The sequence below is a fragment of the Capricornis sumatraensis genome, chromosome 17 (genome assembly GCF_032405125.1).
Source record: "Capricornis sumatraensis isolate serow.1 chromosome 17, serow.2, whole genome shotgun sequence".
Lineage (NCBI taxonomy): Eukaryota > Metazoa > Chordata > Mammalia > Artiodactyla > Bovidae > Capricornis > Capricornis sumatraensis.
In genome coordinates, this window is record NC_091085.1 from 63,944,793 (window position 1) to 63,970,193 (window position 25,401).

The 25,401-nt window shown below is 43.8% G+C and overlaps 1 protein-coding gene across 1 annotated transcript in view; it reads left to right on the forward strand.

Annotated features, from left to right (window-relative positions):
* VSIG10 (V-set and immunoglobulin domain containing 10) overlaps positions 1-25,257 on the forward strand; it is a 37,031-nt gene extending 11,774 nt beyond the window's left edge. The window contains exons 3-9 of the mRNA XM_068990298.1: positions 9,944-10,246; positions 12,172-12,432; positions 19,096-19,389; positions 22,169-22,279; positions 22,594-22,609; positions 24,138-24,352; positions 25,205-25,257. Of these exons, the coding sequence (XP_068846399.1) occupies positions 9,944-10,246; positions 12,172-12,432; positions 19,096-19,389; positions 22,169-22,279; positions 22,594-22,609; positions 24,138-24,352; positions 25,205-25,257 (1,253 nt within the window). The remainder of the gene's footprint in view (positions 1-9,943; positions 10,247-12,171; positions 12,433-19,095; positions 19,390-22,168; positions 22,280-22,593; positions 22,610-24,137; positions 24,353-25,204) is intronic.
* The last annotated feature ends 144 nt before the right edge of the window (positions 25,258-25,401 follow it).

The following is a 25,401-nucleotide window of genomic DNA, read 5'->3' on the forward strand; positions in this document are numbered from 1 at the left end:
ACAACTGGTAAAGACAATTGGGACTCTTATTCTAGGTGTAGGTGGCACCCCTGCGACTGTAAGCTAGCAGGGGTCTTGTATCATTTAAATTACACATAGAGAATGGATGTGTCTCGTCACAAAGAAAACTGGTAACATAAAAAACAAGGAAGCCAGTCAGAGGTACAAGATGTTAGTGGTCAGAGTCAGGGTGAAAATGTACAGTTCAGAGAATATTTCGGAGGGAGACTGCCAAGATTTGCTGCTGGGTTGGAAATGGAGGATGAAGGAAAGAGAGGCTTCAAGGACATGTCTAGATTTTTGGATGGTTTCTAAGGTTCCCACCAACTCTCAAGGCTTATGGAATTTGCAAACGCAATGTTTTTGGGTCTGGATAAATTGCTGAACGACCCGGAATGAATGTGGGTGTATCAAAAAATGTCACCCAATTTGGCCCAGTTTTTATTGGTTCCTGGCGGGTGCCAACAGACCTCCCTCACTCCAGCTGCCAAACAGTATCAATTCCTTTGGGACTACCCTGGCGGTCCAGTGGTTAATACTGTGCTCTCACTGCACAGGGCACAAGTTCGATCCCTGGTTGAGGAACGAAGATTCTGCATGCTGCATGATGTGACTAAAAATAATAATAATTCCTTCATATCAGTCTGTCAGTAAATGTCTTTTTTATTTTTTTAATTTTTGGCTGCACCATGAGGCATGCAAGATCTTATTAGTTCCTTGACCAGGGCTTAAACACACACCCCCTGCAGTATAAGTATGGCGTCTAAACCACTGGACCACCAAAGAAGTCCCTAAATGTCTTTGCTTTTGACCTCAGAGGAGTAAGGTGGCATTACAACTTTGGGTTTTTATTTTATCATCACTCTCTCTGATATATGATGATTTTATCTGACACTAACTTATTAATCATTGGCTAAGTTTATTGGAGGATGGATTAGTTTCATTATTGCCCAGAGGGAGATAAATGCAAGGTCTTCTTGTGATGAAAATATTCTTTTAAAGTCACTAAACTCAAATGGTGCTTTGAGCTGTCTGAGTTACTGTGGTGTGATTTGTGTTATGGAAACTTGATTTGAAAACATATGGTGTCCCTGACTGGTGTAGGACTTGTTCATGAAAACAGGACATAGGCTGTCTTAGTCAGTTTGGGCTGGTATAACAATAGCATAGACTGAGTAGTTTAAAGAACAAACGTTTCTTCCTCACAGTTCTGGAGGTTGGAAAGTCCAAGATCAAGGTGCTGGCAGATGCAGTGTCTAGTGAGGGCCTGCTCTCTGATTGGTAAATGAGTATCTTCTCTCCTTGGTAGAGAACAAGGAGGGAAGAAGCAAGCTCTGGGGGCCTCCTATGAGGACACCCATCCCTTTCATGAGAGCTCTGCTCAGGACCTAACCCCTCCCAAAGGCCCTACCTCCAAATGCCATCACACTGGACACAGGCTTCAGCATATGAATTTGGGGGGAAACAAGCGTTCAGTCCACAACACAGATATCCTCTGGTTTCACATACACCAAAACGAACCCTCTGGAATGTCAGGCTGTGTTCCCATTTCAGAGAGACCCCAAGCTACACCATACCCCTCCAGGCACCAGGGAACCCTTTCCTGCTCCTCAGACAGTGGCTAAAGGCGAGGCCTTGGCATCTCAGATTGGAACTCAGCCCTCATTTCTGCATGGGAGTTTCAGAAAATGGATTAGGCTTGACCCCACCATTACTTCTTTGGTGGTGTTGCTGAATGGCTGAGAGCATACTCTCTGAAGCCTAGTTACCCAGGTTCAAATGCAGGACCTGCTGGCTGTTGTCTTTGTGACCTTGGGGAAGTCACTTGAAATCCTCCACCCTTAGTTATCATTTGTGAATTCAGGAGTAATGGTACAAGCTAGGCAGAGATTCCCTGCACACATTCATGAGATAAACATGTGCAGCCTTCAGCATAGAATTGGCACCAGTGTATATGCACTTGGTTCATGTTATCTCTCTCAGCTGGTTAAGCAGGTGACAGGATTCCTGTGGGGGAAAAATGCGTCTCAAATTCCCAACAATCAGTACACCTGAGCTTTTCCAACAAGATTTGCTGTGTGTCAGGGACTCTGTGGGCCCAAATTTTGCTTTTCCCATCTTACTATTGATGTGGTTGATAACTTAGTCTCTTAAGGAGAAGAGTTTGGGAACATTCTAAGATGGCCTTGGAAACTAGGGGGAGAATTCTGAGATGTGACAAATTGTTATCTGTAAGTGACTTTGGTTTTGTTTTGTTATTTAAAAATTTTTTTTCTTCCAGCTTTATTGAGGTATAATTGACATTGTGCTATCCAGCACAATGACTTTACTTATACACATCATGAAATGATGACCACAATAAGTTTAGCGAACATCTTTCATCTCATATAGATACAAAATTAAATAGAAAAAAAATCTCCCCTATGATGAGAAGTCTTAAGATTTACTCTCTTAACTTTCATATATAACACACAGCAGTGTTAATTATATTTATCGTCTTACACATTACAGCCCTAATACTAATTTATCTTATAACTGGAAGTTTGTACCTTTGTCCAGTTTCCCTTCCTCCCATCAGCCTACCTGTGGTAACCAGAGATCTGATTTCTTTTTCTATGAATTTGTTTGTTTTTGAACTATTGGGTTGGCCAAACTTACAGATAAATCCAAACAGACTTTTTGGCCAACCCAATATAATTGACCTACAACACTATGTTAGTTCTTGTTACACAGCACAGTGGTTTGATATGTCCATACTTTTCAAAATGATTACTGCAATAACTCTAGTTATGATCTGGCACCAGACAGAGGTATTATATAATTATTGACTGAATTCCCCACACTGTATATTTCATACCCATGACTCATTTATTTTGTAACTGAAAGTCTTAATCTCCTTCATTTATATCTTTCCTCTCCTCACTTCCCTCCCCTCTGGCAACCACCTGTTCTCTGTATCTGTGGCTCTGTTTCTGATTTTTATATTTGTTCATTTGTTCTGTTTTTTAGATTCCACGTATCTAAATCATACAGTATTTGTCTTTCTCAATCTGACTTATTTCACTTGACATAGTACTCTCTAGGTTTATTCATATTGTCACAAATGCAAGATTTCATTCTTTTTTATGGCTGGATAGTATTCCATTAGGCAATGGCACCCCACTCCAGTACTCTTGTCTGGAAAATCCCATGGACGGAGGAGCCTGGTAGGCTGCAGTCCATGGGGTCGCTGAGAGTTGGACACAACTCAGTAACTTCACTTTCACTTTTCACTTTCATGCATTGGAGAAGGAAATAGCAACCCACTCCAGTGTTCTTGCTTGGAGAATCCCAGGGATGGCGGAGCCTGGTGGGCTGCCGTCTATGGGGTCGCACAGAGTTGGACACGACTGAAGCAACTTAGCAGTATTCCATTGTATTATGTATATATATATATATCTGTATATATATATGTACATACATGGTATGTACATGGTATATATACCATTTTGCTACTGCAAAATTAGTTGTACATTTTTGAGTGCTGCTCTATCACTAAAAGATTCAAGTTAGGAGACTGAAAAAAAAAATGTTTTTTAATCTGTGTATTTTAAAAGAATCTGATGATGAACAAGGAGCCAGGCATCGGTTTCTTATGGGAGGAACACTGTCATGGAGGTACTGTAAGGCCACGTCGGTCCACTACATTTCTTGTTATTTAACAGATTCTGTGGTGCTGCTCCTGTCCTATTCAGGTTCAGGAAGCTCATTCAGTGGCCTTGCAACATCAATCAAATCCAAGATCCTTCTATCACTCTGTACCTCACTGTCCATTCTGTTACAATTCTGATCTTGTCAGACACACAGTTGTGACTGTCCCAGTGCTTGGAATGCTGTCTTCTTTTTATTCCCCAGTAATTTTTTTTGGATATGTCTTCTCAGGCAGGGGGAACAAAAGCAAAAATCAACAAATGAGACTACATAAGGCTGAAAAGTTTTGCACAATGAAAGAAACTATCAACAAAACGGAAAGGCCAAATACTGAATGGGAGAAGACAGTTGCAAATGATAAGGGATCAATATCCAAAACATACAAAGAACTGAAAATTACCTTGAATGTGTGAATGGACAGAAATGCTGCAGAAACACGAAGCTGGCTGTATGAGGGCTGGTAACTTTCACCCTCCTTACCACCTGGATCTCTGTTTATCTATCAGTGGGCATCTGGTGCCTCTATCTTCTAGGGAGGAAGGTTTTCTATAGGCTAGGGGTGATTCAACCTGCCTGGAATGGGTGCTGTGATGTGATTTTGTTGTTTCAGGAGCAAGGGCTCTGCACCGTTCCTTATTAATTTAATGATGTGGTTGAAGAATCTAGCCATCAGGATTGGGGCTGCTGCTTCTGAGGGTATAGAAATCCCTTAGTCCAGAGCAGTTCAGAATTTCCATGGCTGTTTTTTTCCATTGCCTTACCCATCCCCTTTTGCCTCCAGACTGGGTGGGCATGATGTTAGAACTGCCGTGTGTTTACCTGCAGAAAGTCTGGGGGGCTAGCTCTTGTTGTTCGGTCACTAAGTTGTATCCGACTCTTTGCAACCCCATGGACTGTAGCATGCCAGGCTCCTCTGTCTTTCACCATCTCCCAGAGTTTGCTCAAATTCCTGTCTATTAAGTCGGTGATGCTATCAAACCATCTCATCTTCTGCCATGTCCCTCTCCTTTTGCCTTCAATCTTTCTCAGCATCCCAGTCTTTTCCAGTGAGTCAGCTCTTCACATCAGGTGGCCGAAGTATTGGATTTTCAGCTTCAACATCAGTCCTTCCAATGAGTATTCAGGATTGATTTCCCTTAGGAATGATTGGTTTGATCTCCTTGCAGTCCAAGGGACTTTCAAAAGTTTTCTCCAGCACCACAATTCAGAAGTATAGCACTCAGCCTTCTTTATGGTCCAACCCTTACATCCATACATGGCTACTGGAACAACCACAGCTTTGATTATAGGTACCTTTGTTGGCGAAATGATGTCTCTGGTTTTTAATACACTGTCTAGATTTGTCATGGGCTTCCCAGGTGGTTTCCCAGGGGGTAAAGAGTCTACCTGCCAATGCAGGAGATGCGGGTTTGATCCCTGGATTGGGAAGATCCCCTTGTGAAGAAAATGGCAACCCACTTCAGTATTCTTGCTTGGGAAATCCCATGGCCAGAGGAGTCTGTTGGACTACCATCCATGGGGTCGAAAAGGAGTTGGACATGACTTAGCGACTAAATGACAACAACAAACAACCGGGTTTGTCATGGCTTTTCTTCCAGGGAGCAAGCATCTTTTAATTTCATGGCTTTAAAATCATCTGTAGTGATTTTGGAGCTCAAGAAAATAAAATCTGTCACTGCTTCCACTTTTTCCCCTTCTATTTTTCATGAAGTGATGGGACCAGGTGCCACTATCTTAGTTTTTTAAATGCTGAGTTTCAAGCAAACTTTTTCACTCTCCTCTTTCATCCTCATCAGGAGGCTCTTTAGTTCCTCTCCACTTTCTGCCTTTAGAATGGGTAGCATGGACCTTAACACATTGCAGTAGACTTTGTGCTTCTTTCAAGAGATCATTGCTCAGCCACTGGGGAGTTGAGTGGTACACTATGCCAGCCTCTCGCTGTGTCTGTTTTTCCCAGGCCAGGCAAGTGTTGAGGGAGCATTGGAGCTGGTGGGCACATGAGCAATGAGGAAGCTGGTTTTTATCAACCTTCAGGAGCCCCTTTGGATGATTCAGTTGGGGGTTGGAGGATAGGAGTGCTTCTGTCTAGCCAGGGATGTGACTGCCATGCCAGACTTGCAGGAAAGGGAGTCTTGAGAAAGCCCCATGTTCTCTGACTAATTGGGCCCATCTGATTTGTACACGTTCTGTGATGGTGGCAGTGACACTGTGCCCTGTCACAACATAAGGTCCTAGAGAAAGGGGGTGCTGGGTGTACCGAAGAATGATTGCTGGCCTCATCAGAAGATGGAATGGCCCTTGCCCAAGATGGATTAACTCAAGTCTTGCCAAGCTCATCTGAAGCAGAGACATATGCTTATAACAGCCTCTGGGTTTTGGCCTTTTGAACAGGAACAGTGGCCAGTCGGGAGATAGGGAGTCAATGGGGTTGTAACATTTGCCTCTATATTTCATCTCTCTCTTTTTTTTAATTTGGCTGCTCCACACGGTTTGTAGGATCTTAGTTCCCCAATCAGGGGTTGAACCCACACCCTCAGCAGCGAAAGCATAGTTCTAACCAATGGACTACCAGAGAATTGAGTACTCTTTGGTAGTACAGGCCTATTAATTAGAAGAATGGAATTCTTTGTCGGGGAGATAACATTTCACTTAGTTGAGGTTCAAAGTTAGTGTTTTCTCTCAAATCGATTTTGAAAGTTCATCTGTAAATACTGTCTTAGTTTGTGGGGTGTACAAAAAGAGACAGTGGACTATCATTTGCTGATGCCTGTTCTAGAATCAGTCTACAGGTGTACTATTGATAACAATGTTAGCTAACATGTATAGAATATTAGTGAAGTGAAAGTCGCTCAGTCGTGTCCAACTCTTTGCGACCCCATGGACTATACAGTCCATGGAATTCTCCAGGCCAGAATGCTGGAGTGAGTAGCCTTTCCCTTCTCCAGGGGATCTTCCCAACCCAGGGATCGAACCCATGTCTCCTGCATTGCAGACAGATTCTTTACCAGCTGAGCCACAGGAAAAGCCCATAGAATGTTAACCACATGTCAAAATACCAGGGTAAGAATTCTTCTTTCATCTCATTGGAGCCTTTGGTAACCTGGTGGCAGAAGCTACTCCTTTTCTCTTCATTTCACAGGAAGGACAGGAAACTAAGAGAAGGGAAGGACACTTGCTCGAGGTTGTCTGTCTAGAAGTGGCTGTAAGATTTACACCAAGGTGTGTCTGGGTCCAGAGTCCACGCCCATAACAGTTAGGCTAAGGTGTTCATCCACAAGTCAGAACTTGACATGACCACGGCCTCTGTAAGATGCTAAACCTTTGTAACCACTCTGTATTTTATTTGTTTGTTTGCTGTTTTATTTTTGTTTCCTCCCCATCTGTCTCTTGGAGTGATTGCCACCATCATCCTGCAAGCGGAAGTGGCTGGTGGTTTCTGTTTAGGAATAGCAGCAGGGTGGAGACAAAGGTAGGAGGGATGGAAATGGGTGCTGCCTTCTTCACAGTCAGAGTAGGGGAAGAACCCCAAGGGTTTAAGAAGATGGCATCAGCTTTTTTTGGTGGAGCAGTTAGAACACACACATTTATTAAGTTCATCTTATATGGGTGGCATCAGCTTTAATTAAGAAAGCAGACTCAGGGCTTCCCTTGAGGCCCAGTGATTAAGGCTCCATGCTTCCAATGCAGAGGGCACAGGTTTGATCTCTGGTCAAGGAACTAAGATCCCACAAACCAAGTGGTGTGGCCAAAAAATAAATAAGCAAATAAAACTGAGGATAAATTGACTCCTAAGCCCTAGGTTGGGAATGAGGAGTCCTACATTCTAGAACTATTAAAAAAATTTTTTAAAAAAAAGCAGACTCAACCCAAGGGTTTATAGATGAACTGTAACTTTTGAACACTCAATTCAGAAAACCCTTCCGTTTCCCTCATTTAATTTTTTTAACCCTTTCATTTGCTTCATTCTCATCCATTCCTTATATCCAACACTATTTTTTTTTTTTCCTGAGGATTGTGTGGGTCAAAAGCCCTTCCCAGTCAGTTTCTGGGGGTCTGCACTGTTCATGACAGGCTTTTGTGACCCTCCAGACCACAGTTTGGTAGACCCAGGCTGCCCAGTCTACCACAAAACTTCTGCTGGTCCAGACGTGGCTACTTATACCACAGAGATACCCTGTGCTGCACCGGGTACGCACCAACTGTGGGCACTCCCTAGGACCTGCCAGTCCACATACTTACCCAGCTAGTTGCCAACATTCAGTGGGAGATTTGAGCACCTCCCAAACCACAGTATAACTTTTCCTCTGTGGGAAGTGACATGATTTCAGCAAATCATTGCAACTATTAGAAGCCAGCTTCAACTAGAAATGGATATTGTCAAGAATAGTTTTCTCAGAAACAATTCTATAGTTACACAGTGGCCCCCAAATAGGTGAAGTAGCTTCTGTACTTTAAGGGGCTCTGGGAAGGCTGTTTCCTCCCTCTAATAATGTATCCTCCTGGCATTAAAAAAATTATTAATTTTTTTGGCTGTGCTGGGTCTTCATTGCTGCGCTCAGGCTTTCTCTAGTTGCGGTGAGCAGGGATTACTCTTCACTGTGCTTGAGCCTCTCATTGTGGTGGCTTCTCTTGTTGTGGAGCACAGGCTCTAGGCATGCAGGCTTCAGCAGGTGCAGCTTGAGGGCTCAGTAGTTGTGGCACATGGGCTTACTTGCTTCACAACATGTGGAATCTTCCTGGACCAGGGATCGAACACGTGTCGCCTGCATTAGAAGGCAGGTTCTTAGTCACTGGACCAACAGGGAAGTCCTTTCTGGAATATTTTTGTTCAAAATTCTACAGTCATAGATTTATTCATTTGGCCAAGCATTGCCCTTTCTGAACTCTGCTTAAGAGGAAGTCTCTGGCAGTGGTAACACTCTACAGGACTTTAGGATAAATAGGTGATGGATCTCTTCATCAAAGAGGATGTGGCATTTTAGGTGCATTGGGTAAAAATGGTGAGAGGACATTTCTGGCACTGTTTTGAATACTGTATAATGGTAATTCATTTAGTTGTCATGACAACCACATAGGATGGGTTCTAGCATCCCCCCATTTTACAGATGAGAAAACAGAGGCTTAAGAGAGGTTTAATACTTTGCCAAAAGTCACACAGCTAATAAGTGGAGTTCAAGATTGGGGCTGGAACCAGTGTTCCTTCTCTTTCAGTGTGACATTGTGTGGGGGTCCCCAAGACCACTCCCAGGCTCCCTGATTCCCTAGGAGAATTCGCAGAACAGCCAGGAGCACACTTCCAAGAGTCCTTTCCTAGTGCAGCCACATGGGTCATGCTTAATTCCTCCAGCAACAAGCTGTGACCACACGTCTGAAATATTGTCTCCCAGGGACACTCATCAGGGACACAGTGCCCTAGGTTTTTACTGAGGCTGGTCATGTAGGCATCCTCTGCCCAGCACATACCAAAACTCCAGACTCTCAGAAGGAAAGCAGGTGCTTAGCATAAACCCAGTGAACCTCACTCTTACCAGTTCTGGGAATGGTGGGAACCCCCCTGAAATCCAAGGTCTTAGTCACCAGCCAAGGCCAACCTTACAGACAGGCTTTTCTAAGGAAAGCATACCCAGGTCTGTTGTTTTGAGGTTCCCTGACCAGGCAGTAAGAGCAGAGTCCTAACCACTGGACTGCCAGGGAAGTCCTGCTATGTTAACTCTTTAATGCACAGATACCCTTTCCACTCATCAGTGTTTTTGAAAAGGATCAGTTTGCATTTTCCCTATTGTATAAGGATTGATCCCTTCAGTAAAGCTCATGTCATTGCTCAGGAGTAAATGAGAGCATGCACCTGGCACAGCATTTGTCACATAATAAGTGATATCATGGGCTTCCCAGGTGGCTCACTGATAAATAATCCACCTGCAATAAGGGAGACGCACGTTCAATCCCTGCTTCAGAAAGATCCCCTGGAGAAGGAAATGGCAACCTGCTTCAGTATTCTTGCCTGGGAAATCCCATGGCCAGAGGAGCCTGGCGGGCTACAGTCCGTGGAGTTGCAAAGAGCTGGACATGACTTAACGACTTAACAATAGCAACCAATGAGAGCATGCCTAAGGGCACTCAGCACAGCCTTTGTCACATAGTAAGTAGTATTGTCATCTTCACTGGCTGCTGCTTGATCATTTCTATGTCCCTTAATGTTGGTGAAGGGCTCCAGTTAACTCTTCTGCCTTCCCCACTGCCCTGTTGTCTGCAGACGGCCCCTCTCAGGTTGAGGTCAACATCTCCAGCACTGGCAGGCTCCCCAATGGCACCCTCTATGCAGCCAAGGGCTCCCAGGTGGACTTCAGCTGCAGCAGCAGATCCCAGCCTCCGCCCATGGTTGAGTGGTGGTTCCAGGCCCCAGATTCCACCACTGAACTCTTCGGGAACAACCTGACAGCCAGCTGCTTCACGCTGTTACTGATGTCACAGAACTTGCAAGGGAACTACACCTGTTTGGCCAAAAACGTGCTCAGCGGAAGACATCGAAAGGTGACCACCGAGCTCCTGGTCTACTGTGCGTAAGAAATGCTCCCCTCCTCCTCTCCTCCACCTTGACCCTTTGTGACCCGTGTGTTTTTGCCTCCCTTTGTGCGCAAAGAATTCCCTGATACACGGGTCCTAACCTGCTTCTGTGGTTCCCTCGACACACACGGACACACCCGAACTGCATGTCAGAGAGAATGTTGCCTTTTCTGAAAGCTCGCTGCTAACTAGGGGTACAGGAGAGTCCCTGTGAGCCACAGAAGGGAATTTATGCCAGGTTTAAAGTTGTTGTTTTTTTTTTTTAGGTGAAACTATATAATGTAACATTAACCATTTTAAGATGTACAATTCAGTGGCATTGAGTCTATTCAGAGTGTTGTGCAACCATCATGTTTATTTCCAAAACATTTTCACCACCCCAAATTGGAAACCCTGTACCCATTAAGCAGTCACTCCCATACCCTCTTTCCCCAGACCTTGGCAACCACTAACCTACATTCTATATCTATGAACTTGCCTATTTGGGACATTTCATATAAATGGAATCATACACTATGTGACCTTTGGGGACTGGCTTCTTTTTTTTTTTTAATGGAGGTTATTATTTTTAGAGGGGGGCTGCAATGCATGGCATATGGGATCATTAATTCCCCAAACAGGGATGGAACCTTCACCCCCTGCACTGGGAGCAGAGAGTCTTAAACACTGGGCTAGCAGGGAAATCCCTGGGACTGACTTCTTTCACTTAGCATCATGTTTTCACGGTTCATCCCTGCTGCAGCTTGTGTCAGTACTTGTTTTCACCTATGGCTGAAGAGTATCTATTTTATGGATCTACTACAATTTGTTTATCCATTCATCTGTCCTTACTCATGTTGTCCATTAACTCAGGCCCTCTAGCGCTGTTAAGAACACATAGTTCATGAAGCTTTATTTTGCAGGTGAAGAAACAACCAGATATACTCATGCACACATTCAGTGGAGGAAAACCACTGTAGAAATGCAGGGTGCACTCATAATCCATGCTAATGAAAGGGAGCATGAGAACAACAAATTAGTAGACAGCGTAATAACACACTTACTTTATACATTATTCAGAGCCTTTGTAAGTTTCAATGCTCGCTATCATAAATGACATTTATTGTGTATAAAGTTATATAAAGTCATTTCCTTGTTGCAGGAAACACAGATGAGTAGAAAGAAGAAAATAATCACTTGTACTCTCACCACCGTTTTGATGTATTTCCAATAATTTTTCTTGTAGATGCCACATATCTACCCATATGAGATCCAGATTTCTACTTATGTATATTATATAAAATATATAAAGTATTTAAAATATTTGCATATTATAGAAAATATTTTTATATAAAATATATATTATATAAAATATATAAATATATGATATATACATAATACATAACTATTTTATGTATAATTATGACTACACGGGTTACATTACAAGTTTGTAATTTGTTAAATTTTTATAGATATATATTTTTAAATTGTATTTGCACATAGCAAAAAAAAAGTGTGTGTTGAGGATTGGGGATGAATAAGTCTCTCTCTTCCTGTTATGCCCTCCAGGGATCAGCAGTGTCCAGTAGAACTTTCTGTGATGATGGAGATATTCTCTTGTGTGTGGTCTACTTCAGTGGCCACCTCCTACGTGTGATTACTAGGAAATGTGGGTAGTATGATGGAGGAGCTAAATTTGTAATGAATTTAAATCAAATAGCCACATGTGGCTAGTGAGAAATGCAAATCTCTTCAGAGACTTAACACCCAGCAAGGGAAACCCAACTTTTGCCAGGCACTGATTTGTGCTAGGATTTATTTCAAGGTACACTAACTGGAGTTGCTGTTTCTTTGATACCCTGGTTCTATAATCCTTAGAGTCAGCCCAGTGGCTCATTTTAGCTTGTGATTAAGGCCATGTTCTCTGGTATTTTGCAGCTCCCCCTCCATCAGCCCCCCAGTGCTGGGCAGAGGTGTCACCAGGATTGTTCTCACTGCAGCTCAGCTGTCGCTGGGCTGGGGGATACCCAGACCCAGACTTCTTGTGGACAGAAGAGCCAGGAGGTGTGGTCGTGGGAACATCAAAGCTGGGGGTGGAGATGCTGAGCCAGTCCCAGCTGTCAGATGGCAAGAAGTTCAAGTGTGTCGGGAGCCACATAGTGGGGCCGGAGTTGGGAGCCAGCTGTGTGGTACAGATCAGTGAGTCTGCCTTGCCTTGTCCTGGGGTTGGGGTCCACTCACCTTCCTGTCTTCTGGGACAACCCTTTGAAAGAAGTTCTGGGAAAGAGATCCCAGGGTGTTGGAGTGAACTGAATTCCTTTCATATCCTCCTCCCATTTTCTTTTTTTAAAAAATCAAAGTATTGTTAATTATTATTTATTAACAAAATCAATCATTATTTTAAATTAATTTATTGATTAAAATTAATTTTTTAAAAATTGAAGTATAGTTGACTTATAATATTGTGTTATTTTTGCTGGGTAGCAGAGTGATTCAGTTATACACACACATACATATATACATATACATATATACATATTCTTTTTAATATTCTTTTCCAATGTAGTTTATCACAGAATATTTATTTATTTGACTGTGCCAGGTCTTAGCTGTGGCACACAGAATCGTTAATCTTCAATGTGGGCATGTGGGATCTAGTTCTTGACCAGAGATCGACCCTAGGTCCCCTGCATTGGGAGTGTGGAGTCTTAGCCACTGGACCACCAGGGAAGTCCCTATCACAGGATCTTGAATATAGTTCCCTGTGCCATACAGTAGGACCTTGCTGTTCATCCATTCTATATATACTGGTTTGCACCTGCTAACTCCAAACTCTCACTCCATTCCTTCCCTATGCCCTTCCTTATGCTTTGCTTCCTTCCTTTCAAACTTTAGATATGCATAATGAAACTTTTTGGTTCTAGTCCAAGCTGGTTTTCTCTTGAAAATACTAATTGAGCACATACTACATGCCAGGCACAAGTTTCTAAGTCCTGGAGATGGAGTCGTGAACAAAACAGACAAGGTTCATTTATCTGTTGACAAATGACAGAGGTTCAATTTGTTCATGGAACAAATTATCCCTAAACTTAATGGCTTCAAACAACAATCATTATCTCATGATTTCTGTAGGCCAGAAATTCATACAGGGCAAGGAGCTGACACCTTGATTTAGGACTTCAGACTTTCTGAACTGTGAGAAAAAATTTCTGTTGTTTTAAGCCGCCCAGTTTGTGGTCCTTTGTTACAGCGGCCTCAGGAGACAAATACAGTGAGTCAGCCAGGGCCAAAGTATGTTGGACTGTGTTGGCCCTGGTGAGGTTGTCCTCACAGTTTATGATAATAATCCTCAGAGGTGCAGTGTAGACAGTGGACATGCTGAGAAGTGAGCCCTGGTGTACCAGCAAGTGCTTGTTCTCCTAGGTGAGCGGCATTTGAATGGTTGACCCTTCACTAATTGAGCACACTGTCCCCGGGTGTCCCCTCTGTGTCAGGCACTGCACCTGGCCTTGGGCAACATAAGGGGCCAGGACTCACTTTCTGCCCAAGGACAGGGGTTGGCAATCTGTGCCCCATGGACCAAATCTGACTGAACTGTTTGGGGGAATTTTTAAGAAATGAGATATAATTCACATAATGTAAATTTCACTAGTTTTTTTGGGTGGGGGGAGGTCTGCACCATGCAGCTTGTGGGATCTTAGTTCCCCAATCAGGATGAACCTGCACCCTCAGCAGTGAAAGGATGGAGTCCTAACTACTGGACCACTGGGGAATTCCCTAAAATTCACTATTTTAAAGTGTATAATTCAGTGGGTGTTTTTTTTTTTTTTTTTTTTAGTACCTTCACAGCGTTGTACTACCATCACCATTCTAATCCAGAACATTTCCCTCACCCCAAAAGAAACCCTGTACCTACTGGCAGTCACTCTCTAGAAAGACCATGCGAGGATATTTCCCAGTATCTCCACCAACACTGAGTCTTATTAATTTTTTAAAACTTTTCCTGTTTGCTGGTTGGGACATGGCTAATTGTTTTAATCTGGGTTTCTTTGATCACTGGTGGGGCTGATAATTTTTATTCACTTATTGGCTTCCTATATATTATCTGTGAGTTATCTGTTCATATCTTGTCCATTCTTTTTATTGGCTTCTTCATCGTTTCTTATTATGTCATAAGAGTCACTTAATTTCATAGAACTGTCATGCACATTATAGATATTATTCTGGCATATCTTGTTCCTAAACCATATTTGTGACATTTCTGCTAGTGATGAGCAATTTCTGATTTTGAAAGGGTTGCCTCTATCAGTCCTGTTTTAGGTTTCTCTGCTCAAAAGGTCTTTGTCTCTTACTTGTTAACTTATTATCTGTAAGCCTCATAGTAGTCTGCAAATTAGGATGATTCGTAACTTGTAGATGATAACATGTGTAGACTAACTTACCCAGGATCAGCCACCTCTTAAGTGATGGAGCAGCACTTAGCCAGGCTGGTCTGATGCCAGGGCCCTTGCTTTTATCCAGGTGACCTCCTTCCAGACTTGATCTGGCAAATCTTTTCTTCATGTGGGATTTAGGTACTCAGCATGGTGCCAAGTGGGCTTCCCAGGTGGCTAGTGATAAAGAACCAGCCTGCCAGTGCAGGAGACATAAGAGATGCAGGTTCGATCCTTGGTTCAGGAAGATCCCCTGGAAGAGGGCATGGCAACCCACTCCAGTATTATTGCATGGAAAATCCTATGGACAAAGGAGCCTGACAGGCTACATAGTGTTGCAAAGAGTCAGACAAGACTGAAGGCAGACACGATGCATGTATGGTGCCAGGTGCTGTGGAAGAATACAGAGTCCTTCCCTTTAAAATGCTTAAACTTGGAGAGAGAAGTCTGGCAAACTTAAACCAGAAAATGGCAATATCATAATACAGCCGATCTTGAACAGCACAGGCAGGTTTGAACTGCGAGGTTCCACTTACATGTGGATTTTTTCCCCAATAAATATAGTACCTATATTTTCATTTTATAGATCTTTAACTCAGTGTGGGGAAAATTTGTGTCTGATTAGAAAGCATAAGATGTGGAATCAAAAGAACTAGGGTTTGAGTCCTGATGCTATCCAAAACTGTTTCAGCTTCCTGTCCTTGGGTGAGTCATTTTCTTTGTGTTTGAGGCAGAGATAGCAGGACATAGATTTTAGATTCCACACAGATTGCCCCCCCCCCCAACCCCCATGTTGTTCTAGGGTCAACTGCAATAGAGACAGTAATGTTTTATTGAGTGCAGACCCTGTGCAGGTGCCGAGTATTTTGCACACAGCATCTTGTTCAGTCCTCAGTCAGCTGGTGAGCTGAGCCCTTGCAGTATTATCCCCAAGAATCAGTTTCCCAGAGTTGCGGTACCACAAACTTGGTGGTGGCTTAAAACAACAGATGTCTATCCTCTCTCAGTTTTGGAAGGTAGAAGTTTGAAATCAAGGTGTTGGCAGGGCCATGCTCCCATCAAAGCCTTTGTGGCAGAATCCTTCATGGCCTCTTCCACTTCCTGATGGCTCTATGTGTTCCTGCGGCTCCATCACTCTGGTGCCCGCGTCTGTCTTCATGTGGCCTTCCTCTCTGTGGGTATGTCTCCCTATGCCTTCCCCTCTTCATTTTCTTTTTTGCTACGTAGCACGTGTGATCTTAGTTGCCTTACCAGGGATCTAACCTGCACCCCCTGCAGTGAAAGCATGGAGTCTTTAACAACTGGAGCACCAGGGAAGTCCCTCTCCTCTTCTTATAAGATACCAGTCCTTGGATTTTGGGTCACCCTCAATCTGGGATGATTTCATCTTGAGATCCTTAACTAGTTACCTCTGCAAAGACTCCATTTCTGAGTAAGACCACATTCTGGGCTTGTAGATGAACACAAATTTTGGGAGGACGCTCCATTTTACGGAAGGTGAAACACTTGCTCAGACTCATGCAGCTAGAAAGCAGTAGACACACTCAGGGTGGTACATAACGGGGAGATGCCCAAAGTGTGTTGTGGACTGTCCCAGGAAGTGAATAAATGATGGACTGATGCTGAGAGAGGTTGAAATTGGCAGGGGCAGCTGGCGAGTTTTGTTATTTTGCCTTCACCCTCTCATTTTATTTGCAATCTTGCCTGAGTCATTATTCCTGTGGCTCTGAGACTTGACCTGTAATCTGAATCTAAATATGTGCTCAGGGCTAAGAAATGTGTCTGGAAAAGGGAGCTGACCGGAAGTTTTCCCAATTCCAGGAGCATGGGAAATAGGTATAAAGCCAGGGCCCTTCTCAACTCTGATGCCATCCAGTTCAACCCACCTCCCTCATGGGCACTCGACCCTGGATGTGCATGCTGGTCACCTGAGGGGCTAGTTAAAATGCAGATTCTGACTCTCTGGGTTTGGGTGGATCCAAGACTGCATTTCTAATTGGCTCCCAGGAAGTGCTGATCCTGCTGGTCTGAGGACCACACCTTGAGTAGCAATGCCTTCGGGGTTGAGGGGCTCTGGATTATTCCACACAGAAGGACTAGTGCATCACTGAAGGGCAATACTAACATCCACCCAGGGATGCAGGGCAGCATAGCCCCCAAGCTGATGAAAAGCAATGCTTTCAGGGATTCCTGCTGCCCAGATCTCTCTTTATTTTTCTCTTCCTTTTCTTTTTTTTGTGGCTGTGCTGCATGGCTTGCAGTATCTTGGTTCTCCAACTAGGGACTGAACCTGGGCCACAGCAGTGAAAGCACTGACTCCTAAGTGCTAAACTACCAGAGAACTCCCCAGATCCTTCTTTATATGGCATGTTCTGTTCAGTTCAGTCACTCAGTCATGTCAGACTCTTTGAGACCCCATTGACTGCAGCAGTCTAGGCTTCCCTGTCCTTTACCATATTATATGGCATGTAGGCCCCCTAAAACTGAAGAAACCAACTCAACTCATGACAAGCTGCAGTGTTATGGAGCCCCGTGTGTGAGGACCCTAGCATGCTGTCCATCTCCTGCAGATCTGTGAGGCTCTGCAGCACCAACCCCACCTTGCCCCACCCTTGCACGCAGCATCGTCTTAAGCAAAACTCTGAATTTATGAGTGCCACCCGAGCTGGCTGGTGACATAGCTTTTTGAGGGGTGAATGCTGCGTTTGGCTAAAGTACGTACATTTGGGTTGCAGGGGAGGTGCACTGGGGGACTGTTTGTTTTGCCTTTAGTAAAAGAAGAAGGGGCCATTTCTCAAACTTTGGTTTGGGACCCTGAAATACAAACGTACTGATGAGGCTTGTCACTGCTGCTGGCTTTGTGACCCCAAAGGAAATTCTGGTTAACCACAAGCAGGGAAGGAGTAATTTAGCAACAACATGGGGGGAATCTGATAGTTGATTCAAGAAGGGGTGTTCGCAGGTGATTTTTCTCAGCAAAACCAGGTTTGGGCGATTCTCCTCTGTTGACCCGAACTAGAGAGAGGTTGTTCCACCCCCAGCCCCCTCCCACTTCCCCCTTCCTTCTTCTCTGGATGCCAGCAGTGAAACCCTAGATTTCTCTCTTGGAACAACTGCCAAGGGGAAGCGTGTAGTTTCACTCTCCTGGGCAGGAACCCAGCATGCTGCTCTGTATCCCTCAGCTGCTGAAAATATGGATTTAATAAATCCTCCCAAGATGAATTCACTACCCTTCCCAAGAGGATATGCATTAGGGGGAAAGGCTTCCCATGTGAAGGATACAGACTGATCCTCATAGTAGGTCTCATGGCTCCCCGTCTCCCCCTTAAATCAGACCCCAAGGCCACAGGAATGCACAGTCTGAGTTTTCTAGGACAGACCTATGGTAGACAGAAGAATGGCCTCCCAAGGATATCCACATCCTAATCCCCAGAGCCTGTGAATTTGTTTCCTTACATGGTAAAGGGACTTTGCATTCATGATCAAGGATATTGAGAAGGGGAGATTGTCCAGGATTCTCTGGTTGGGCCCAGTGTGATCCCAAGGGTCCTCATAAGAGGGAGGCAGGAGGGTCTGTGCGGTAGTGATTTGTTATGACAGATGCAAGCAGAAGGAGTAATTCAAGGAAGGGGCCATGAGCTGAACAATGCAGGTAGCTTCTTTCTAGAAGCTGAGAAAAAAGGAAATGGATTCTCTCCTTGAGCCTCCGGAAGAAACCAGCTTTGCCAACACCTTGACTTTAGTTCTGTGAGATTAGTTCAGATGCCTGGCCTCCAGAACTATAAAACTCTAAAAGGATTAATTTGTATTGTTTTAAGCTGTTAAGTTTGTGCAATTTGTTACAGCAACAACAGGAAACTAGTTCAGGTGCCCTTCTGTCCCCTGGAACACCCTTGTCAGGGTGTGTGCCCGTATTTTATCTGATCAGTGTGGTTTTTACACACAGAAGCCTAGAACATAGGAAGTAAGGAGATGCAGACCACAAAAGCCTGACCTCTTGGGTTCCATTCTTACACAGACCAGTTCATCCTGGTTTGCCTAGGATTTCACAAGCATTGAAAGCCCCCAGGTGCTGGGAATCACCTCAATCTTGGGCAACCCAGGACAGCTGGTACCCCTAAATTCTAGTTGCTCACTTCCTTAGTTGTGTGACTTTAAGTTACTTGACTTTCTTTGTTCCTCAGTTTCCCCATCTGCAAAATGGGAATAACAAGATTATTGTTGAGAACTAGCTGGGTTAATATATAGGGTGCCTAGCCCATAGTAAATCCTCAACAAATATTATCTTTTATTATTATACGAGACCAGGTGTGGTACAGATATTCCTGGAGTTGCTTTGTTCCAAAAAAAGTAACATTCTTGAAATTCTCAGGTCACTGCTTGAATCTCCTTAAATGTTTATCTTTCTTTACTTTCTTCTGATGGCCAGGGAGCCCCTCCCTTCTCTCTGAGCCCATGAAGACTTGCTTCGTGGGGGGCAATGTGACGCTTACCTGCCAGGTGTCTGGAGCCTACCCCCCTGCCAAGATCATGTGGCTGAGGAACCTCACCCAGCCCAAGGTGGTCATCCAGCCCAGCGGCCACCACCTCATCACCCAGAGTGGCCAGAGCTCCACCCTCACTATCCGCAACTGCTCCGAAGACCTGGACGAGGGCTACTACGTCTGCCGGGCTGAGAATGCTGTAGGGGTGAGGGAGGTGGACATCTGGCTGAGCGTGAAAGGTGAGTGATGGAAGTGACCCTGGAGGAGTAGAGCTTCAGAAGACCAGCATGGGGACAGCTTGTTGCTTCCCTCTACATGTCACTGCCATCAGGGAGGAGGCGTATCTGCTTACCTGTGGCTTGACAAGAGGGATGGGAAAATTACTGTCCAGTCCTAAATCTCTAACTATTGTATCAAGATAAAAAATTTATTTCTTCCCAACCCAGGGGTTGAACCCGGGTCTTCTGCATTGCAGGTAGATTCTTTACCACCTGAGCCACCAGGCAAGATACAAAAGTTATTTAATATCAGTTACATCCTAAAGAAAAAAAAAATATAGAAAACATAAATATACATTAAAATACATGTCTAAAATAAAAGATATAATGATATATATATATAATGTAAGCTGTGAAACATAACAGCAAAATGAACACCCAAGAAACTACCATCCCACTTAAGATATAGAACAGTAACCAACACTGCTGAAGTTACCTGTAAGTAGTGTGGCAGATTTAGAAAACAATAGCAGCAAAGCTAAAAAAAATGCTGCTCGCTTAAATTTGCACTTTAGAAAAACAAAGAATTTTTTTTTTAGTGTTATGTCCCAAATATTGCATCGGACATAACTTATTTTTTTTAATTTTTAAAATTTTTATTTTTTATTTGGCTGCACTGGGTCTTAGTTGTAGCATGTGAGATAGTTTCCTGACCAGGGATTGAACCCAGGCCCCCTGTATCAGGAGCATGGAGGCTTAGCCACTGTCCCACCAGGGAAATCCTGGGACATACTTATTCTAAAAAAATTATTCATTGTTTATCTGAAATCCAAATTTAAGTGGGCATACTGTATTCTATCTGGCAACCCTACCTGTATGCCTGTTTTCAGTCTCATCCTGGGCCTTCTGAAAAAGGTAACTCCTGAGTTTCATGTTTTATTTAAGAAAAATTTTGCTGCATATGTACATATTTCTTGAAAATACATTGTCTAGGTTTTGTTTTAGAGTTCTGAAAAAATTTTTTTATTATACAAATGTAGTCTTTTTGTGACTTGCTATTTTTACCCCACATTTTGTTTTCCAGGATCTATTCATGCTGACATGTGTAATTATATTTCATGCCTCTTCATGGCTGCTTAATTTTCCACCGTAGCACTATTCCACAACTAAATTGTTGATTTTCCTGCTGATGGACATTTGTGTTGTTCTGATTTTTTGTTGTTGTGATGAACAGTCTTGCTGTGAAAATCTTTTACCCAGCCCCCTGTGCACATATACCCGAGTCCCCAGGCAAATATGTCTCCAGCATATCTGTACCAAGAAGTAGAAATGAAGGGTTATAGGTTATGTACATTTTTATCTTTAATAAATTATAATAAATAATACCAAATTATTTTCCAAAGTGGTTATACCAATTTCCATTTGCAATGGCAGTTGTCCCAGATTTTGAACCACAGATTTTGTGATTTTTGTTCAAGTAAGTGCAAAATGAAATCTCAGTGTGGTTCTAATTTGAATTTCTTTGATTACTAAGAAGGCTGAGCATTATTTCATATGTTTATTTGCTATTTAGGTTTCTTCTATGAAATATGTAATTGTACTTTTTAAAAAAGTTTTAGTTTATTTAAAAATTAAAAGAAATTTTTTTGGGGTCACATCATGTGGCTTTCTAGATCTTCCCCAACCAGGGACTGAACAAAGGTCTGGAATCCTAACCACTGGGCTACCAAGGAACTCCCCATAATTGTCTCTTTTGATGTTTTCCTCTTTCTTATAGATATATGGGAGTTCTTAAGAAATTCCACACACTAGTTCCTGGTTTTACATGTTACAAATATCTTTCAGTTAGTCCTTCTTGCTTTCTTTATGGTATCCTTTGATTTGCAGAGGTTGTTTACTGTGGTTGATTTTATGAATATTTTCTTGTATCAGCAGCATTTCTGTGTCTTAAGAAATCCTTATCTATCCTATGGTCATGAAGGCATTCTTCTATATTGTCTTCTTAATGTTTTATTGCTTCCTTTTCACAGTTAACTCTGTAGTCCATCTACAGTTGACTTTGGTGAATGGAGGAAGTAGACATCAAGTTTCCTCCACCCCCAGTTTGGATAACTACTTGGTCTAGCATGACTTCCTGAAGAGTTCCTTTTTTACTCACTAGTCTGTCCTATATCAAGTTTCCTTTTGTTCACAGACCTGTTCTTATCGAACGTATGCCCTGTAGAGTAGAAGCCCAGTGTCTAACCACTAAGACCATCAGAGAAGTCCCTTCCTGTTCTGTTCTGTTGATCACGTCATTGCAGCACTAGTAATTCACATTCCTAATTACTGTAGGCTTAACAACAGTCTTGATGTATGAAGACACAGATTTTAACTTTCCAATGTTCTTTTGCATCACATGCTTCCTTTGATTCCCACAAACTGTATGAAGTAGGAAAATGAGATATTTGTCTTGCTCTACAGAGAGGTCATGAGGCTTCCCTGTAGCTCAAACGGTAATGAATCTGCCTGTGAAGCAGGAGACCAGGGTTCGATCCCTGGGTTGGGAAGTTCCTCTGGAGAAGGCAGTGGCAATCCACTCCAGGATTCTTGCCTGGAAGCCTGGTGGGCTACAGTCCATGGGGTTGCAAAGAGTTGGACATGACTGAGTGACTAATACAATCCACAAAGAGGTCATATGCCTCACCCAAGGTCACAAAACCAAGATAAGAGCAGGATCCAGGCAGGGGAGGTGAGGTGTTGCACTCCTAGCTGAGTGTGTGTCACCTGGATAAGTGAAGGCTGTGGTGTGTCTTTGCAGAACCTCTAAACGTCGGGGGAATCGTGGCCACCGTCGTGAGCCTCCTTCTGCTGGGACTGGCCATTATTGCCGGGCTCCTGTTGTATTACAGCCCTGTGTTCTGCTGGAAAGGTAAGAGCTTCCCGGAATGGTAAGGACTTCCTGGGCCCCTTTGTTTCTCTTGCAGGCTTCCTGAGAGGGTGTGGGTCGGGGAAGATGGTCCCTCTTATGCTCCCACCTGAAGCTCCATTCTATAGGCTTCCAAACTGGGTCCAGACTTGCAATAATGAAGCACCCAAGTACCCTTCCTGAGCACCCTGTCATCTCTCGTATTGGGTCACTTTTCTCATTGCCCGTCCTTTTGTAACTGTTAGCTGGCTTAGAAACTTCTGTGAGGCCAAAGTAGATCTTATTGGATATTAATGTTTTTTCCTTTCTCCTTTCAGTAGGAAGCACTTTCAGGTGAGTATCCCCTAGACTCAAATCAGAAACCAATTTCCATAATCTGTTTCCACTGATGTTTTGTTTATAACATTTCATAAGAGCAGTAGTGACCACTACCACTGGGGACCCATTAGGGGCCAGACCCAGGGCTAGGGCTTCATCAGGCATTATTAGAGACCACATCATACACTCCTCAGGGTGCTCCTGGCATCGCCATTTTCCAGATAAGGTGAGGGAGGCTCACTGAAGCAGCTTCTGCAAGCTTGTGAAGCAGTTTCTGCAAGCTTGCGAAGCAGTTTCTGCAAGCTCATCTAGGAAGTGATGGCCATACCTGCAGTCAGACCCAGTTCTGATTGATTGCAAAGTCTGTGCTCCTTTTTCAACGCCAGACCTCAGGGCGAGGCACGTTGCTGGTTTGTCGTTGAGGCATAAAGATAGCATGTATATGTTGAGCTCAGTCATTCACGTATTTATCTAATTTTCTGAAAAGAGCTAAAAGGAAGAATAAGTCATCATCTTACAGCGTGCTTTGGAAAACTAGTCTGCGTATGCCCAGAAGCCCCTCCCAAAAGGAGGGAACCTTAGTAGGGGAGAAACAACTAAGTGGAACTTGACTTCCTGGGAGAGCCTGCGCGGGAGCGAGGAACTCTTCGCTTCGCTTCTCTTATCTACTTATAATTTGGGGTATTACTGTTCTGGGACAAATAATGAGATTTCATTGTTTTGGCACCATCTTTCATGGGAGTGTTACCTGTACTGCCCCATTTTTGAGGGTCATTTTTGGCATGAGTTTGTCCTTCCCCAGGCTTATTTCTCACAAGAGGGAGCAGCTTGGCATAATGGGAAAAGGCTTTGGAATAAGTGGATGTGGGTTCACATGGCTGCTCTGCCGTTCAAGCCTGAGGCTCCTGGAAAAGCCCTGACCCTCTCTGAGCCTTTGTTTCCTCAACTGTTTCTCAGAGGCAGGATGTGAGGATTTAATGAGAATGTCATGCTCACAGGATTGTGACTGGCCTATGAAATGTACAGTCTGGCTGGGGAGGCAGAACTAGCAATCATCTAGAGGACAATTCAGTGCCAAACAGCTGGCTGTGGACGCCAAACTCAGTCACAGCTCAAGGCTGCAGGGGGAGGGAGAGGACTTTCCCAGGGCTTTGAATAATGAAAAGGAGGAGAAATTTCAGTGAGTAGAGGAGAAATAAGGGCATTTCAGGAAAGGAACAAAGCATCTCTGTGCGTGCTGCAAGGGGAACTGAAATGGTGGGTGCTTGGGACCCTGAGGTCACCTGCAGGATGAACAGCGGGGAGAGGGGAGGGGGGATGATAAAATTCACCCAGCACACGGTGTGATTATCTAGACAGTCTGTGGCAGCACCTCTTTGAAAGGTCATCATCTGCATCTCACAACTCAACCACGTTGAGTTCATGAAGAATTGTCCATGTTACCAAAGGGGATGCAGAGAACCAAGTGTTCCCTATTCAGTGAGGGCTGAAGTTGGAGAAAACAGGGTATCTTCTTGATCATTTCTTCCTTTTTGGAAATTAGGAGGCAAGACATGGGTGATGTCATGGTTTTGGTGGATTCAGAAGAGGAAGAGATGGAGGAGGAGGAGGAAGATGCTGCAGAAGAGGAAGAGGAGGAAGCTAGTGAGAGGGAGGAGTCACCAATAGAAATAACCAAGTATGGCCACATTCACAGAGTGACTGCGCTAGTGAACGGGAATGTGGACCAGATGGGCAACAGACTGCAGGCTCTGCAGGGTAAGCTCTTTGCCCTTTAAAGCACTCTGCAAGGTTGTGGTGGGCTTCCCAGGAAGAAGTCTCCACGGGTCTGCTTTTTAAGGGCTGGGAAAGACAGTTAAAGTTTAATCTAGAATCTTAAGAATCTCCCATCAACTACCAACACAGCAATTAAACTGACAAATACTTACTGAGGGCCAGCTCTCAGAAAATCAAGACCAATGGTGATGGGCTTTATGAAAGCAGTTAGGACGAACAGACTAAAATATGAAGGGAAAATGAAAATAGAAGGAAGATTTAACCAACGCTTTGCAAGGGTAGTAGAGTTGTGGCACAAAGGAATGATTACTTGCCTGATGAATGATACTTTTACAAATTACAGGGCCTCAGGAGAAAGATGAGAGCCCAGAGGGATGCATTGGTTGGGAGACATTTTCTGAAAGATGTGGGCTATGAGGCATGTCTTTCAGAACAGTTGAGTTTGAGCAAGCAGAAAGCAGAGGGTGGTCCAGGTGAGGGGAATGTCAGGAGCCAAGAAATGTGGACAGTGTCAAGCATGTCAGTGGATTCTGAGTAGAAAGAATGGGTAAAAGGCAGGGAAACCCACCCTGCTCCAACTACTCATTCATGAAACTCACCAGTAAAGGACTGGAAATCAAGGTGACTGAAAACTGATGGGAGGGACTTCCCTGGTGGTCCAGTGGTTAAGACTTCCATTGAAAGGGGCACAGGTTCAATCCCTGGTCAGGGAACTAAGACCCCACAAGCTGAGCAGCCCCCACCTTCCTGAAAAAGAAAACTGAAGGGGGAAACAGAGTCATCTCTACTAAGAGCACCACTCAAGAGTTGGGTCTACTTTTCCCTCCCGTACAGATGACAGCAGTGAGCAGCAGAGTGACATCATTCAAGAAGACAGGCCAGTGTGAAGAAGACAACTGTCCTTTGATATCCTGTCTCAAAAGCTTGGAAAGCTATGTTCAAGATGAGTTTCATATTCTGCTTTACTTGACTTGCACCCCGGCCTGAGGGCTGCAATGGGTTTGGAGGTTCTCAGCGAAATAGGAAAACAC